General features: G+C 33.1%; 1 protein-coding gene across 1 annotated transcript in view; it reads left to right on the top strand.

Annotated features, from left to right (window-relative positions):
• The window catches only part of bma (SCY1-like protein bma), a 405,563-nt gene that overhangs the window by 201,961 nt on the left and 185,798 nt on the right, over positions 1–17,804 (top strand). Inside the window, exon 7 of the mRNA XM_072524851.1 lies at positions 14,646–14,776. Within this exon, the coding sequence (XP_072380952.1) occupies positions 14,646–14,776 (131 nt within the window). The remainder of the gene's footprint in view (positions 1–14,645; positions 14,777–17,804) is intronic.

Below are 17,804 nucleotides of genomic sequence, written 5' to 3'. Positions count from 1 at the left end.
TTTCGCGCTTACTAACTACAATGTACTTTATTTTGTTCGTATAGACATCCAGCCCATATTCTTGACTTATATCTGATATGCGAGACATTATTGCTATTAAACCATCTAGGCTATCTGCAAAAACTATTGCGTCGTCAGCATATAGTATATTTTAAATAGCAGTGGATAAAGAATGCATAATATTCTCACTCCTCTATCTATGAAGATTGTCTCTGTCAACTGGTCATCCACTTTAATGTTGACAGTTTGGTTAGAATATAAATTATATATAATTCTCTATAAGTATAATATATAAGTCTCTATCATCCAAGCCCGCTTCTTTCAAGATGGATATGAGCTTGTCATGTTTTACTCCATCAAATGCCTTTCAGCTCCAAGATCTACTGGACTCCACAATAGCCGGTAGTAAAAAAATAATTCTCGGCGACCTAACCGCCAGAGTAGGCAACATACCTGTGGCTAGAGTTACACAAAGATTTAACGAAGAAACGCTCAACGACAACGGAAAAAGGCTTCTAGAACTTTGTTTAATGAATAACCTCCGAATTAACAACACATACTTTGACCACCCAATACAACTTAAGATCACCTAATCAGATACAAGAGGACGTAACTCTATGATTGACTACATTGTAACAAAAAGACAAATACACCCCAAGAATATAATAGATGTACGCACTCTATCTTCCTCCAATGTAGGATCCGACCATGGCCTGGTACTAGGAAAAATAAATATAGCAATTACCACACAAGGCAAAATAGAAGAAAAGTTAAACATAGAAAGCTTAGAAGAAGAAGGGACACAAAACTTGTATAGAAACAGAAAAGCTAAACAGCCATAACCTAGAGACTAAAGAGAATATAGAAGAAACCTGTAAAATTATTAAAAAATGTATTCTACAAGCAGCGGAAGAAGCTTTAGGTAAAAGAAAAGTTAACAGAAATAAACGGGAATACAAAACACCATGGTACGACGAAAGGGTAAAAGTACTAGCAAATGAAAAGAAACAAGCTTTCCTAACATACAAAAGAGTGAAGACACCGGAGGCACGAGAAGACTACGTGAGAATCAGGAATAGAGTAAACCAAGAAATAGATAACATCAAAAAAGAACACTGAGAGAAATTTACTAAAGATATGGAATACGTCCTCTATGGATCTCAGAAAAAGATGTGGAAGATGATAAGGAGACAAAAAATTAATGAATTTGTACGCATAGATAACATTACGGAGGAACAATGGACTGAGCATTCCACGAAATTATATGAAGAATGAGAAGAAGAGAACAGAGAAATAATCATTAACGAAACTCACGATAGAGTACTAATATCAGAAGAAGAGCTACAAGAACGAAAAAAAAATTAAAAAACAGAAAATCACGTGGTCCTGATAAGATAAACAATGAAATGCTAAAATATGGAGGAACAACACTACGCAAATGGCTCCTAAAATTATTCGTCGATATAATAAATACCGGAGTAGTACCAGCGGAATGGAAGGAAAGTCTCCTGCTACCGATACTTAAAAAGGAAGACTCGAGAAATCCTGAAAATTATAGAGGCATTAGTCTGATGAATACTACATTAAAATTATTAACGGCAGTCATAAAAGATAAAATCGAGGAAAAAGCGAACATGGCAGATGAACAACAAGGCTTCCGGAGGAACCGCAGCACAATAGACGCAATTTTTATTATCAGACAAATAATAGAGAAGTCTATTGAATATGGAAAACCAGCATACATGTGCTTTGTAGATTTAAAAAGTGCTTTTGACAGGGTGAAGCGAAATGACATCTTAAATTTATTACAAGCTGAACAAATAGACCATCAGATAATAAGGACAATTAATGAAATTAACAAGAACAACAAGACCAGAGTTATAATGCCAACAGGGGAAACATAATGCATAGAACTAAAAGGAGGAATCCGCAAAGGAGACTCGCTCAGCCCATTGTTATTCAATATGGTGATGAATCAAATAATTCACGAAGTAAGAAAACGACACGGATACCACATGGGAGCGCATAAAATCACGATACTATGCTATGCCGATGATGCAGTACTAATTGTTGATAACGAAGATAACCTACAAAGGCAGCTCCACACCTTTAATATCACAGCAAACAAACTTAATATGAGAATATCAGTAGAAAAAACTAAATGTATAGTGATCAGTAAAGAGTCGCGTAGATGCAAACTAGAAATAGACGGCAAAATTGTAGAACAAGTAATGAAATTCAATTACCTAGGAGTGGAGATCACTAGTGACAGGGATATAAGAACAGAGACCACAAGGCAAGTATCAAAAGCGGCAAGAGTAAGTGGTTGCCTCCGAGAAACCATATGGAGAAACAAATATCTAACCACGGAAAGCAAAATGAAAGTATACAAGACAACAGTAAGACCAATTCTAACATATGCAGCGGAGACAAGAACCGATACAAGAAAGACGAAAAAACAAATCAACAATATCGAAATAAAAGTATTAAGATCAATAGCGGCCATATCCTTAAGAGACCGACAAATCAACCGAAGTATACGCGAACAATGCAAAATTAAAAATATTAACAGGTGGATAAAAACAAGAAAAAAAACTGGAACGAACATGTAAACCGAATGGAACCAGATAGATTAGCGTACATCTGTAAAAACAACAAGCCGTATAGCAAAAGACCCGTTGGAAGGCCGCCAAAAAGGTGGAAAGATAATGTACAGTCAACAACGACTGAAACAGAATAAGAGGCAGACAATCAGGAGTAATCCTAGTCGCGCGAAGAAGAAGAAGAAGAAGAGGAAGAAAAAATTCTATTCGTAATAGGCTAATTTTTACACTACTAAAAATTTCAATCTCACAAATGCGCCGAAATATGACGAAATCATGCAAACAATTCCACATGTCACATATCCCCATAAAGTCTAGTTCTGCTCTATCTCCTACTTCACAACTAACATAAAATTTTAATTTAGTTACTTGTATTTCAATAATTTATTTTGTAATACTCGTATTGCACAATAGTGCAATAAGTGTTTCCAAATAATCAATATTTTATTTCAGCAAACAACATAACCAAAAAAAAATCGGTTGCCTGTAAAGTCGGTTTTACGGGCGAAGATTTTACGTGACAACGTCTTTTTCTCGGTAGAATATTTATTGATATGAATATTATTAAATTGCACAATAGTTGTTTGCAGTTGAAACGCGCTGTTTCTTCTCAATCGACTGAATTACGATTGATTGCAGAGTGATTTAAACTAATAATTTACTTAACACTATCAACATTTGTCAATAGTATGACATAACCTATAAACTCAGTTTCTCAACTTTTGTGTCAATCTAACAATTAATCAATCAATCATAGTTTACGATAATGAAATATTAGTGTACAATTATTTACCTTTATTGTTGTAGTTGTTGTAAATGACGAATCTAAGCACTCCACATTTTTACTACAGACACAGCTGACGATACTTTAACCACACGTGTGAACTTGTATTATGACGCTTTCTCGGTTTTCCAACGACAAGAACGCTCGAGAAAGACAGAGACACAAGCACGCACCGATTCAACGCGCCTAATTCTCTAGTGCTGCGCGCGCAGCGGACCGATCATGTTTGAGTGGGAGAGAGACGCAAGGCATTCGCCGGTCCGGCGGGCCTCTCTCTCGTTCGGTGACTCATCGTAACAGACGTGAGCGGGCGTTACACTTTTTCATGAGTGACTCCGAGCCACAACCTAATTTAAGACGTTGTCACGTCAAAATGCAACAGCTTGACCTCCACTTATTTCTTTGGTAAATATTGGCACGGGAAAGAAAAAGTTTTTCCATCCTTGGATTAGACTAATAATATATTCAACTGACACTATGGTTTATTTTTTAACCAGGAGGAGTAAACTAAAAAGACAGATTCACACCCAAGAAATTTATTAGAAAAGTCATTAAATACATCTTCTTTTTTGCTTGATTATCTCGGTCGATTCTAATCTAACTTTGTTTGTTTGTTTCAATAATAATTTTTTCCAATTCACTTCAATATATATTTTTTAGTTTTTCTAATTACAATAAAAAAATGTTGAATTGTTATGAAGAAGTTATTCAAACAGTTGAATTCGCAACACATAAACTAAGCACATTCCTTTAGTAAGTCTTAATTTTAACAGTAACTATTCTGCAAAATTAACCTGTTACCTGTTGCCTGTGTATTTTTGCTATCATGGCTGTTATTTTCATTCCAGGAGTATCAATTTTTATTTGTTTGTAAATGTTTATAATGCATTGTTCTTAATTTGATTTTAAATTGTCCAAATCTACTCGGCGTTTTTTAGGTGGATGATAATTTAGGTGGAAGATAATTATTACCAGTATTACTTTGCATTGAATCCATATTGTTATCATAATAACACTAATAAGTCGCTAACTAGTTCTGAAAACAACTGTTTTTTGTATAAACGCAAACGAAAAATCTAAAAATTAAAGGAATAACGCAGAAAATACAAAAAATCGTCGATATAAATTTTTAATTTTAAAATTTCAAAAATGTCATTAGTGTCAAAATGTTATAATTTAGTGAAGTACACTTGCTTGCGGTTGGACCAATTACAAACAAGCATTTCGGCGCGGTAAATTTGAATTACTCCTCTTGGTTAACAAACAAATCATAGTAATAAATTATATTAATCTTCAAAGCGAAGAAAAAGCATTTACTTCAAAATAACAAGTAATTTTATACGTTCAGTATATAACTCATCAGCTATTTTTTCTAAATAAACTATTCACTAACGGTTTTATTAATAATCTATCGAAGATCATTGCCAATTTCCCATCATTCCCCAAAATCCCCTTTCAAAGGGCAATGTGAGCGTGTTTTCGAACCAATTGGTGAAAAACATCAGGAAACAAGCAGACCTATTGAATTTGAAGTGGAATATAAATGACTAAAACAGATAGCTCTCGTTCTTTTATTGGCCACTTCAATAATCTCGGGGTAAGGCCACCTCTTCGATGCGCCAAAAACATAAAAAGAACTTTTTCGGTTGTTTTTAAAAAAAGACGAAATAAGTTCAGTATAATAAATTAGTTTAAATCTTGTAAATATTTTAGACTAGTTAAACAATTATTGTTTTTTATTATTATTTATTAACACTTTCGCTGCTATATATGATAGATGAGTTGCCGGGTGCGGCATTTTTTTTCTAAAAGTTCTAATATTTTGGGCTTTATAATTGCTTTAGTACTAAACTGAAGCCCATATATAGAGAGTTTAGTTGTTTTTTATCAATGTCATGCATGAGTGTCGGGCGCACCTAGGTATCAATTTTTTGCCATGTGCTGACTGACACGCATGCGTGTCAATATATTTTTTACTACTTTAAAAGTTTATTGAAGACAATTTTAAGAAAACTAAGTAAAAACAATTAAAAACAAAACAAAAAGTAATAAAAACTTAAACACTAGATAAACAATAAAAAAACTTCAAATTCATAACATACATAACTACGTAATTTGTTTATATGTATAACACAAAATGTTGCACTATTGATGGTAATCGTTAAAACATTCGACGCATAATCCGGGCTCTTTTGTACATTGTTGGCAGTGGTAAAGCGTCATTTTACAGATTTTCTTGCCAGAGCACACTCTACATCGCTTTCTTACTGTTTTTCCTTGGCCAAAATTTTGGTAATAATGTGGACTATTTTAATTGTCGGCCTCAGCTTGTTATTCATCCCAATGTTTATTAGTTTTTCCAAAACTGACAGTCGGTAGTCATAAAGGCTCATCGGACGTAAAACAAATTGTTTATGTAGCAAGTACGAATTCATTAGCATCAAGTGTATGTAATGTATGCCCAACTTCTTGTACCACCTTAATGATTTTCTTTCACAAGGTAGTAAGAGTTTAGTTGGTATTGCCGATCGACACCCACCATGTTTTCCAGGGTAATAAACAGCAGACATTTTATTATTGAAGAACGTTATTATAGGTCGTACTTTGTACAATCGATCTTGAACTTCTTCTCCACTGGCTGGGTTTCTAGCAAAAAAAAGGAAACGATTCCTACTCATATGCTCCGAAAAACATTTTAAATTAAATAATGGATGAGATTTCCAGTAATCATTAAGTCTATTTAATTTGATGGTTCCAGTGTGAATCAATAGTGCAACAAATTTTAACATTTCTTCTCGTGAAACTGGCTTCCACTTTGTAATTCTTGATTTTTCTCGTATATGTTTAGAAAGGAATATCTCTTCTTTCCTCCCCGTCCTCCTCATCCGTAGATTCATATAACAAAGCTAACATCTCACTTTCACTTAGTTTATTAGGATTTTTCACCAGTACTTTACGTTTTTTTACATTTTGAAGGTCCCGGTATAGGGTCCGCCATTTTAATAAGACAAAACGGTCTATACGCTAACGTAACAAAATAAATAAGCCGACAACCAACCTTCCATTGCAACAATACATTCACACTGCTCGAATTCTTTGAACGCGTGTCTGACTTGACCGCGCTAATTTGTATCCCCTACTCTAGCATGTCCAAATGCCGAATGCCGCGAATGCCGTCTCATTGGGAAATTCTGAAAACGGCAAACATATTTTAAATACTTTGTTCCTTAGTAACACGCTAACAAGATGTGAACTATCTGCTGCATACGCTGTATTTATAATGCTCTGTTAAATTTAACTGGTCAGATGTCACGCAAGTATGTCGTCAGCACCTGGCAAAATAACTTAACGTCACGCATGCGTGACATCAGCAGTGAAAGTGTTAATATGTACACTTTACTTTTGGTTTAAAGTCAACATAGTTACTATTTTAATTGGAAAAGTCACAATTGCAATTTAAACTTTATAATATCCGTCAGAATCATCATAGCATGTGATTCGCCTTTACAAAGACAGCCCCATGCAATGACGACAGTAAAATTCTCCTGTTAGTAATTCCATAGTAAATCATGAAGAAAAAATCAGGTAAAAACCGAAAATATTATAGACCATTGGTCCCATATATGAGACATATTTTTTTTTAAATTACATAAATTGTAATATGTAACGTAATTGTAATGTAAAAAAATATAAGTTAAAAAACACTAGTAAAGACCAATACACTAGAATGAAAAAAAAAACAAAGTTTACAAATAACTCGAAAACATGATTGTGTAAAAAAAAAGTGTCTTCTCGCTGCCTTTATGGTATTTTTGAAAACAAGGGTCCACACATAACTTAATCATTTGCTTAATTTTGTTTATACAGTTTTCACAAACAAAAAATGTCTGGCTTCTTTTCTTTTTTGAAGAGTAAATTCGGCACAAAAATTTTGTTTTTTGGGATACTGTGTTGTGGGTTTTGTCTGACTATTCCTTGATTTGTCTAAAATTTTGTGGTTGTCAAATACAGTATTGCCCAAAATAAACAGTACTGAAACTGAAACATCGATGTCTCTTTGTGGGCGCTGTCATATTCAAATTAACTAGTATAGACCTGTCAAATAATCCTTAAACAATTAATTATTAAGGCCTAATTGTTAAAAATGGTGTTAAGTACAGAGGAGAAAGTGTGTGATCAATTCACACAACGGTTTAATGAACGTTCTCCAAGTAATGCTGTAATTTTGAAGGTTGTTGAAAACTTTAGAAATACAGGTAATGTACTGTGCCAACGAAAAGAAAACTCAGGGCGTCCCAGGACAGTTAACAACAACGATAACTATGAACGTGTTTTTGAGCGGATCTTGGAAAATCCGAAAACCAACCAGACAAGAAAAGCGTTGCATCTTGGCTTAAAAAGAACTTTCTTGCATAGAATCCTGAAGGAGCTGGGTGCATTTTCGTATGTGATTCAGGTACATCAACAATTAAATACCAGGGATTATCACAGTAGAATGGAATATTGTACCAGAATTCTTACATTACTGTATGAAAATCCTGAATTTTTAAAAAATGTATGGTTTTTAGACGAAGCAAATTTTCGTTTGCCAGTCCATGTAAATCGTCGGACACATCGATTTCTGAGCTTTGTCAGATCAGATGAAATTCAAGAAGTTCCTTTACATAGCGCAAAAGTGAGTGTGCAGTTTCGGAACACGGAATCCACTGGTCCATACTTTATCGAAGAAAATGGTAGGCAAGTCACACTTTAACGGAGGTACATATAAATTTTAACATGCTTTATCCCTGATCTACGTCAATTTTGTGGTGCACGTAATTTGGCATTTCAAACCAAATTTTTCTAGCAGGATGGGTCAACTTGCCATACTGCTATCACAGTTTGTCAATTTCTTCAGGGACATTTCCCAAACAAATTCATTTAACGATTTACTGACTTCCCCAATCCTGCACATTCTCCAGACTTAACATCTTCAGACGCATACATTTGGAACTGCCGTTTTTAAACGGGTACCACAAACCATTAATAAGTTAAAGGATGCCGCTAGAGCCTTCTTCGCGGACTTGAGACAACATTTATTCCATAACATTACGAGAAATCTGGAATATCGGTATGAAGTCTGTCTTGAGAGAGGAGGAGCTCATTTAGAACATGTTATATAGTGTCAATAATATGTATTTTTTAAAACAATAAAATAATTACAAGTTCAGTACTGTTTATTTTGGGCTATACTGTATTAGTAGTTTCCTAAATTGTAAGTAGGTAATTCTTTTGTTCTTAGCCCTATTATGCAAATAGGTACCATACCATAAGAATAAATCCAGAAAATAGAAAAATATGTTCATGCACCACCTTATGGTTTTTCTTGGTGTAGTATATTACGAGAGCATTTGGTCACTATTGTCCACACCAGAAACATTTCTATTATAGTCGTCTACAACCCTTGATTTTTTTTCTTTTCCATGTGTATTAATAACTTTTTAAAATGCAGATCCATGGAACGTGGTTATCATAAGCACGTCCCGCTTATCCCTCCACTTTAACACCATAGTTTTCTTTTTTCTGAAAATGATTTTACTTTTGGGTTCCCTTTCTAAGCAAGCTGCACACTATTGTAATAGTTTTCTAAATTCAAGGTGTGGCCGCTAAAATATGGTTCTGCCAGTTTTTCAGCCACGCATTGTATATGGCCAACGTTATTATCAACTGTTTCCTTTCCGGAATAAACTAGACATTTCAGAACGAATCCGTCTGGGTTGTAACGCTTATACAACTTTTTTGAAATGTATTAGCCGAACATTAATTGTCCAAGCCAAAGTAACAAAGCCTCGTCTAGGAAAAGGTTCATTCCAGGGTATAACGCCTTGCGTATATTTTGGGAAACAAGTTTTTAATTCATCTTTCTAGGTAAAGCACATACCTCGCAGAATATTTCTTGACATTATATTTCCAAATACTAGGTGAGCATATAGTGCAGTTGCACTCCAATAGAACTTTATATGTGGCATTTTTATATTTCTTATTAGCATATATAATGCAGGAAAGTAATGGAATTCTTTAGGAGTAATTGGTTTTAACTTATTCGTTATGGAATGCTTTGGAATTGCCTATAACTAATATTGCACGTAGATTAAACCATTCGCAATTTTTTTCAAATAGGGTGTCATCGAACATTAGTTCAAATATTTCTCTTACATGACCCTAATTTGAAATATTAACTTTTAAATCTTCAATTCCTGAAGAGTCAAACATCCCTAGTTCATCGCCGATATTGATCTAGTTGGCATATTCTTGATCATTTTCATAATGGTTGCTCCATTATTGTTAATATTTTCGTCAGCATTATTGACTGGTTCGTCACTGGCATATTCTGAATCATTGCCTGGGTTTTGTTTCACACTAGAATCCGATTCTGACGAAGGCCTGTAGCTTCTGCTCAAATCTGAATATATTTTTGGTGTTTTATCAGGCAGTTCAATTATATCAGAAAGATTTTTTGAAATATTTCGTATCCTAGCCTAATTTGTCAGACACAATTTAGAGTTATAAGACATAATTCAATAAAAACGTTTTACTGTTTATATAAGTATTTGGATTGTAGTAAAATACCTTACAAAACACATGAAAGTCACTTACACGATTTAATAACCAATGGAAAATAGAGTACAATAGGTTTAAAAAATAAGACGTGATTTCGCTAAATTTCTAGCGCACATTAACCGCTACCCACAGAATACACGTCCCATTATGTGTCACATCTTCCTATAGACCATGTCTAAAGCACAATCTACTTTGTCCGAACGTAGCTATTTAAATTGCCGATGTGCAATTCGATCCCCGGCTCAAGAGTGAGACAGTGGGCTATGCGAAAAATTAATGTGGCTCATTATATGAGTCATTTGATAGGGAACGTGTTAAGCTTAATTCAATGACGAATTAATTGTCAGTAGAGATTCCGCCTGTCAGGGGGGAAAAGAGGATATTGCTTGTTTACATTGGTATTATATTATTTGACAAAAAATTGATGAGCTAATAAGGTACAATTCTCACATTTTAGCCCATTACTCAATTTTTTAGCACATTTAATTCACAAGCAACTTGACACGTCTTTCTCAGTACTATGTCTAAACTATGTCGTATAAATGCGAACTATGCCATATTTTGTGTTCGATGTATAAGATATGTTCCATTAAAATAACAAAATTCTTAATTATAAAATAATTACTCTTTTATAATTTGCGTAATAATTGTTACAGCATCTTGTAAACTGTATTGAGTTATACATTGTATAGTATAAGTTCAGTAATGTCTTCTAATTAAATTGCAAACAACATGTTGCACAAAACTACGTAATACTCTGTCAGGATTGGACAAATTATAATTACAGCCCCTAAAGCAGTTTCCCGTCTTCGACAGAGTTGTGGTAGCATTGATACAAGGATTAAAAGCTATTAGTAATAGTGCTTAATTAAATCCTTTACATGATGTACTTGATTAAATAAAAATATTAACGAAGATTCTTAAATATTAAAAAAAGTAACAAAAACTTATTTTATACCTACTTATACAAAGGAAAAATATTAAGATCAAAGTAAAGTAAGTATACAAAATAAATTTATTCAAAAACAAAGCAAACGGAGATATATTACTATTAAGAAGTAAAGCCACTTTTTAAAATGTCTATTTTATTTTAACTTGAAAATGGTCTGAACGTCCTAAAAGAATAAAAAACATTTTTATTTATAATTGAAAACCATTTTTTAAACGCATTCCTTGTAGGATCTAGGTGATTCCCGGAACGTTATGGATGCTTGATATTTCTGCAGTCTGTTTTATCTCCGCACAATGACTTCTTAAGGATTTTCTTTTTGTTTTTCTCGTTTACTTATTATCTCTCGTCGTATTATGAATCGCTTTGCGATATATAATAAATAAGACGGGATATAAATTGTTGTCTAACTTCTGTCCATTAAATTGTAAAGTTGTCATCTTACCAGGGTACTTTGCTATTGAAATTCACCATATATGTAAAATTTAAAAGAAAATTTAAAAATTTAAAATTTTGAGAAACTGGTACGGTTGAAAATGCACGCAAATCAGGACGTCCCTCTGTAAATTATGTTACAACATTAGATGTTCTACTTGCTTCTGAAGAAGATGCGCATACTTCTGTTCGTAAGCGTAGTAGTGATCTCGATATTTGCAAAACAACGGTACACAAAGTACGTAAAAGTAAGCAAAGTAAGTAAAGTGCACAAGAAGTTGTACAGGAATTAAACGAGGATGATCCAGATAAAAGAATACAATTTTGCGAAATAATGATCGATAACAGCCAACGAAACCCTCTCTTGGTTCAAAATATTATTTTTTCTGATGAGGCTACATTCAAATTAAATGGCGAGGTCAACCGTCAGAATTGTAGATACTGGGCAAAAGAAAACTCCAACTGGATGCGGGAACATCATACAAAATACCCGCAAAAGATAGACGTATGAGCTAGCATTGTAAGAAATAAAATCATTGGACCCTACTATTTCGAAGGTAATTTAAACGGGCCATCATACCTTCAGTTTTTAAGTGCTTGTGCTTTAGATGTTCGAAGGTACCTAAACAGAATTTTTTCGAACAGGTAGATTGGAATACGTGGACAGTGAATGGCCAGCGAGGTCGCCAGACCTCAATCCTTTCTTCTTTATGTGTCGTCTTCTACCGAAGGTTGGCGACCATCAAACGATAGGTTTCTATATTTTGTGCCGCATGAATTATGTTCGCAGCTTCTGGTATTTAAAACCATTCTCTCAAGTTTCTCAGCCAGGATTTCTTCTTTCTGCCCAAACCTCTTCTACCTTAAATCTTGCCTTATACTATAAGCTGCAACAAACTGTAATTATCATCAATCAATATCCCAATTTTTTGGACTATTTTATGTAATGTCATTTAAACAACGTTGTTTATAAAAGGAAACCTGCAAATATTGGAGACTTAAGCCGCATTTACATGATGACAATTGGCGAGACAATTGTCATTCTACAATTGTCATCATGTAGTTGCGGATTGTCGGAGGCCAGTCCAGTTGAACGAGAAGATGTTTATACGGGGCCAACTATTGCCATGGCAGTAGGCAGCTAAAACATGGCCGACTGCTCGTCATCTGTTGTGTCCGGTGAGGGAACTGGCAAAAAACAAGACAGCACTACAAGCCTACACCGTTTACACGGCACCAATTGTCGCGACAATTGAGATTTCGAGTGGTGGGGGGCTCACTGGGCGCAGCTCATTATCCTCAGTCTACTCCCGGACACAACTGAATTTTGGGCCAATTGTGAGGGCAGTTGGCAAGGCAATTGGCCTGAAGTGTTTAGACGAAGACAATAATTTCATGCCAGTCAGCAAAAATTCGTAAAGAAATAAACAATATTTCCCAAGAAAGTATAAACAAGGTTCTACAAGAATTTGTACGACGTATGGGTTACTGTCAAATACAACAAGGGCTACAATTCGAAAATTTAAGATTAAGTAATGTATTAATTACTGGATTACTTTCAAATTATTTATTATAATTTATTTATAATTTATTAATATTATAAATCAATAAAAATTGATTTTCTAAGCGCATATCTTTCAAGTTATATCCGTTAGATCCCCAGTATTATACTTTTTTGACGTGACAACGTCTTAAATTAGGTTGTGGCTCGGAGTCATTTAAGAAAAAGTGTAACGCCCGCTCACGTCTGTTACAGTGAGTCACCGAACGAGAGAGAGGCCCGCCGGACCGGCGAATGCCTTGCGTCTCTCTCCCACTCAAACATGATCGGTTCGCTGCGCGCTGCACTAGAGAATTAGGCGCTTTGAATCGCTAAAGTTGAAAATCGTTGAAAGTATCGTCAGCTGTGTCTGTAGTGAAAATGTGGAGTGCTTACAGTGTCCTATTTTAGGGGGAACCACCAGTATCAGATATAATTTTAGGAAATTACCTAGGGTCCTATATTCTTTTATAATATTGCTATGGATTTATCCATTTAATATTGAGCAATGATTGTAAACATTCTTTATAGTTTAAACTTCAATGAAAATTATTAACTGTGTCTAAAGACATATATGATATGAGGTATTTTACCCAAGAGTATTAAGTATAATGAATATACATAAAAACATAATTTTGTTTTCTTAGGATTTAACATTTTGTCAGCACATTATCTCAAATTCACACTTAAATCAATATGTTTTTACTATTAGGTCTGTTGAATGTTTGTTCTTTACACAAAATTTAGTCTATACTTCATATTTATTAAATGCGGTAAAATATACATTACAATTCAGTTGTTTATAAACCACTTTCAAAGCATAAAGAACCTTTTAAGCTTTGTTTATATTATTTTGTGTATATTAATTGAGTTATTTGGAGTAGCCCACTTTGATACAAAAATACAGTCAATTTATGGATATTTCAAGGTGACAATCTAAAAAAAGCTGATTTTCTCCCATGCATTTTATTAGAAACACTTGAAATTTAAAAAAAATTTAAAAATCGTAAGATGTAAGACCTTAATCGTGAGATCGTGAGATTTGTCTTCAATTCGTGAGTAGATTCGTCATTTACAACAACTACAACAATAAAGGTAAATAATTGTACACTAATATTTCATTATCGTAAACTATGATTGATTGATTAATTGTTAGATTGACACAAAAGTTGAGAAACTGAGTTTATAGCGGCAATTCCTTGTTCCTATTGTGCAATTTAATAATATTCCTATCAATAAATATTCTACCGAGAAAAAGACGTTGTCACGTAAAATCTTCGCCCGTAAAACCGACTTTACAGGAAACCGATTTTTTTTGGAATCAGCTCATTTTTATCGATCTAAAAATGTCCTAAAATACAGGATGTTACATTTAAAAAAAGAGCCGATGACGTCATCACTTTAGTGTGTATCACCTTGTGTAATGAAAATTTATTGTAAAATGTAGAACATTAAATTTAAACATTCTGCGTGTTTTAGATTTTTTTAAACAGGTTTTTCATTGAGAAAATATCGTATTTATTCCATACTTTACAGACACACTGTATATGGTACATACATAAGTGTGTCGGATACCAATAAATGTTTCCTCTTTAAAGTATAATCAATAAATTATTGACATACAAAGTTTCTCGTTACAGTTTTTATTTTCTGAATCAATATCACTTAAAAAAAAAACAAATCTAATTCACTTTTCTTACTAAAACGTATATTTATTTACTTCTTTGTTTACAGCTGGACGATCAGGTTCACAACTTAATACCAAGAATTCCAGTGCCAATTCAAGAGGCAGCGTCCAGGCTGGTAAGCAAAGATCCTCGACAACGACCAACAGCTCAGCTTCTCACGCTTATCAAGTATTTCAGGTAAGTGAATTCGATTTCTTTAGGTATTTGCTTTGACAAAGGAAAAGGGGTATAAAAGGTTTCGTCAAGTGATTATACAAACGACAGAGTTTTTCGAGAATGCTTGGTATAAGGGGAATTTTAGATTTCGTCAAATATTTTACGAAAATTAAAAAAAAAACTTTTAAACCTGTTTAAATTTTACTTTAATTTAACACTGATTGTGTTACATTGAACACATTTTGTCTGATAAAAAATGTTTTAACAACAAAAAATTTTTAACTTTACATTTTAAAATAAAAAATACAGTCCTGATGAAATTTTATTATTGCTTGTTTGGAAAAGTATTTAGTAATATTTAAATATATTTATATATTTTATGTATTTTGTTTTATTATTCTCTATATTCTAAACAGACGACCTTATTTAAAAACTAATTTTATATCTTTGAATTCCTACGTTAAAATTACAGAAAGACAGAACTACATAAGTAAGACAATGAGGCAAGCGCATTTATGGTTTAGCGTCAAAAATTTCAGATCTCCTTGGCTACCGTCGTTCATCATTTTCAGCACTGCAATGCGACGCCGCCCGAGTTTTATGACGCATTTATCCTTTTTGTCAATTACAACACCATAAAAGTAGTAACTGCGATTCTTTTTACACTGATAATAATTTATGAGTTATGACAATTTTATTTAAAACATTTCTGTATGAAAGGTATAATAATAAAAACCCTATGCGTCTACAGCACAGAACGTTTTCGGAATAACTATTCCATCATCAGTACTATCTGGATATTTTAAACCACCAAATATATGGGTAAAAACCCTTTAACTGTTGTTTAATCGACTTTGAGTTACATTTTTGATTATTAAAAACTATCATGTTTAAGTTACTAAAGGAATTGATTACATGGCAACGTAAGATTCCACTGTGGTTGCTATTCCTTAGACGAAGTATCTGTGAGGACTTGTTGATAGCAGCTCAAAAGGGTTTTTATCCATATATTTAGTGGTTTCAAACATGTACATCCAGATAGCACTGATAACGGGATAGTTATTCCGAACACGTTCTGTTATGTAGCCCGATAGAGTTTTTATTATTATACCTTTTATAAAGAAATTTTTTAAATAAAATTTTTGTGATACATGGTATACAGCCAACTACAGAAATTTGGTTTCCTTGTGGATTTTAGGCCAATTGTTATTTTTCCTTACAATCCTATACATTTTATTTTTTGTTACCATTTTTATTTCATTAACCAGTTATTTCTGATATTTCCTACAGAAACACTTATACTGAGACGTAAGTTGAAATATATTTTTGTTGTGATACTTTGTTTAACAAACACTAAAATCACGTTAATATCAGAATATGCTGGACCATTAACGCTAATTACATATTAGCATACTTTGAGTAGTTTTTAAACAATTTTTACATAACCCCTAATACATGTATCCTTTTAGCCTTTAAGTTTACTACTGGGCGTAATTATGGGGTATATATTGTAAACCCCAAAACCAACCGCGCTATTTTACATCTTTCTTTTTTATTAGCCTTCATAAATCCAGATAAGCGTCTACTTCGATCCTCCATACTTCTCTATCTTAAGCCATGTGCATCCATCTCGAAGCCGCGTGGTGTTTCTCTCTTCTCATCTGTGATCTCACTCGTTTTGATTTAAATGTTCAAGGTCTTTAATCTGTAATAATCTTAGTTCATCTTTCTTTCATCTTTTTGTCTAGTAGTTTGACCGGCAAATTTGCCTAATACTTTTGCTATTTGTCTGGCAGTTTTTTTAACTTTTGTGACGTTTTTTTCCAGTTATTCTCTCTTTTATCTGATAGTCAGACATACGTTAGTTATTTGTTGTTTCATTGCTTTTTATGTCTTCGCTTTTCTATCCGTATTATCTCTTGTGAATATCCAAGTTTAACATTCGTATGTAAGGACGGGAGGAATTTACTGGTTAGACAGTTTTGTTTTAAGATATAAAAAATAATTTTTATTTTTTAATACATACTTAGATAAGTTTACCAAACGATCTTCATACCAATCTTGTTCATCTCTTTTCTTGTATATTCTTCTTGTCTTTATTTAATTTAATTATCTGTCCCAAATATATGTATTTACTATTTTTGTTTACTATTTCCTTTTATTTTTTTTTTGTTTAGGATTTTTAGGATTTTCTAGGATTTTTAACTCTTTGCCTTGATTTGTCATCACTTTTATTTTGTTGTCATTCATAGTCGATACTTCTGGATTTTTCTATTTTCTCTGTCCAATTGTTGTACCATTCGCCCTAATTGTTCTTTGTATGTCGTTTTAAGGACGATATCGTCTTCATATCTTAAGGTATGGCCATTAAAAATATAATATTGACGTCATAACTCGAATAGTAATGACGTAATCAAAAATATGAGTACAGTAAAAAATGCGCAACTGAAATCGACCTGTCTGAGCTTTTTTAACGAATTTATTCTAACCTTTATGTATTCATTATATACAGGGTGGTCCTTAAGTAATTGTACAAAAAGTAACAGTAGATTCTACACTTTAAAATATTACGATCTAATCCAAATTGCTTTAATAAAATGTTGATATTAAGAAAGATACAGGGTGTTAAAGTGCAAAATTAAAATTTTATTTTTCGCCATAACTTTTATGTTTGTAACTATTTATGTATAACAATTTACAACTGGGTACTTTTAAATATGGGAAATTATAATTTAATGCACACTTTGATGTAACTGATAGAGGCGCCGCTTATGCCACATATGTGGTATAAATTTGCACTTAACTTTTTTGCTCTTTAAGCTACCTATATTTGGGATAAAAAATATTAAAGATACATTATAAGCGGACTAAATTCGGGGCTACGTGGTGGCTATAATGTATAATGGATTAATATATTATTTTGGATACATTTCCAAATCTTATGCTATATTATGGAACTACATCTTATTTGTCGCAGAAGTTAAATAATGTATTAAACTGTGATGTATCTCGTTTATTGGTTACTTATTTATGTGATTTATGTGATTAC

The sequence above is a fragment of the Diabrotica undecimpunctata genome, chromosome 1 (assembly GCF_040954645.1).
Source record: "Diabrotica undecimpunctata isolate CICGRU chromosome 1, icDiaUnde3, whole genome shotgun sequence".
Lineage (NCBI taxonomy): Eukaryota > Metazoa > Arthropoda > Insecta > Coleoptera > Chrysomelidae > Diabrotica > Diabrotica undecimpunctata.
The sequence above is the reverse complement of the archived record's forward strand: the minus strand, read 5'-3'. Positions and strand labels throughout refer to the sequence as shown.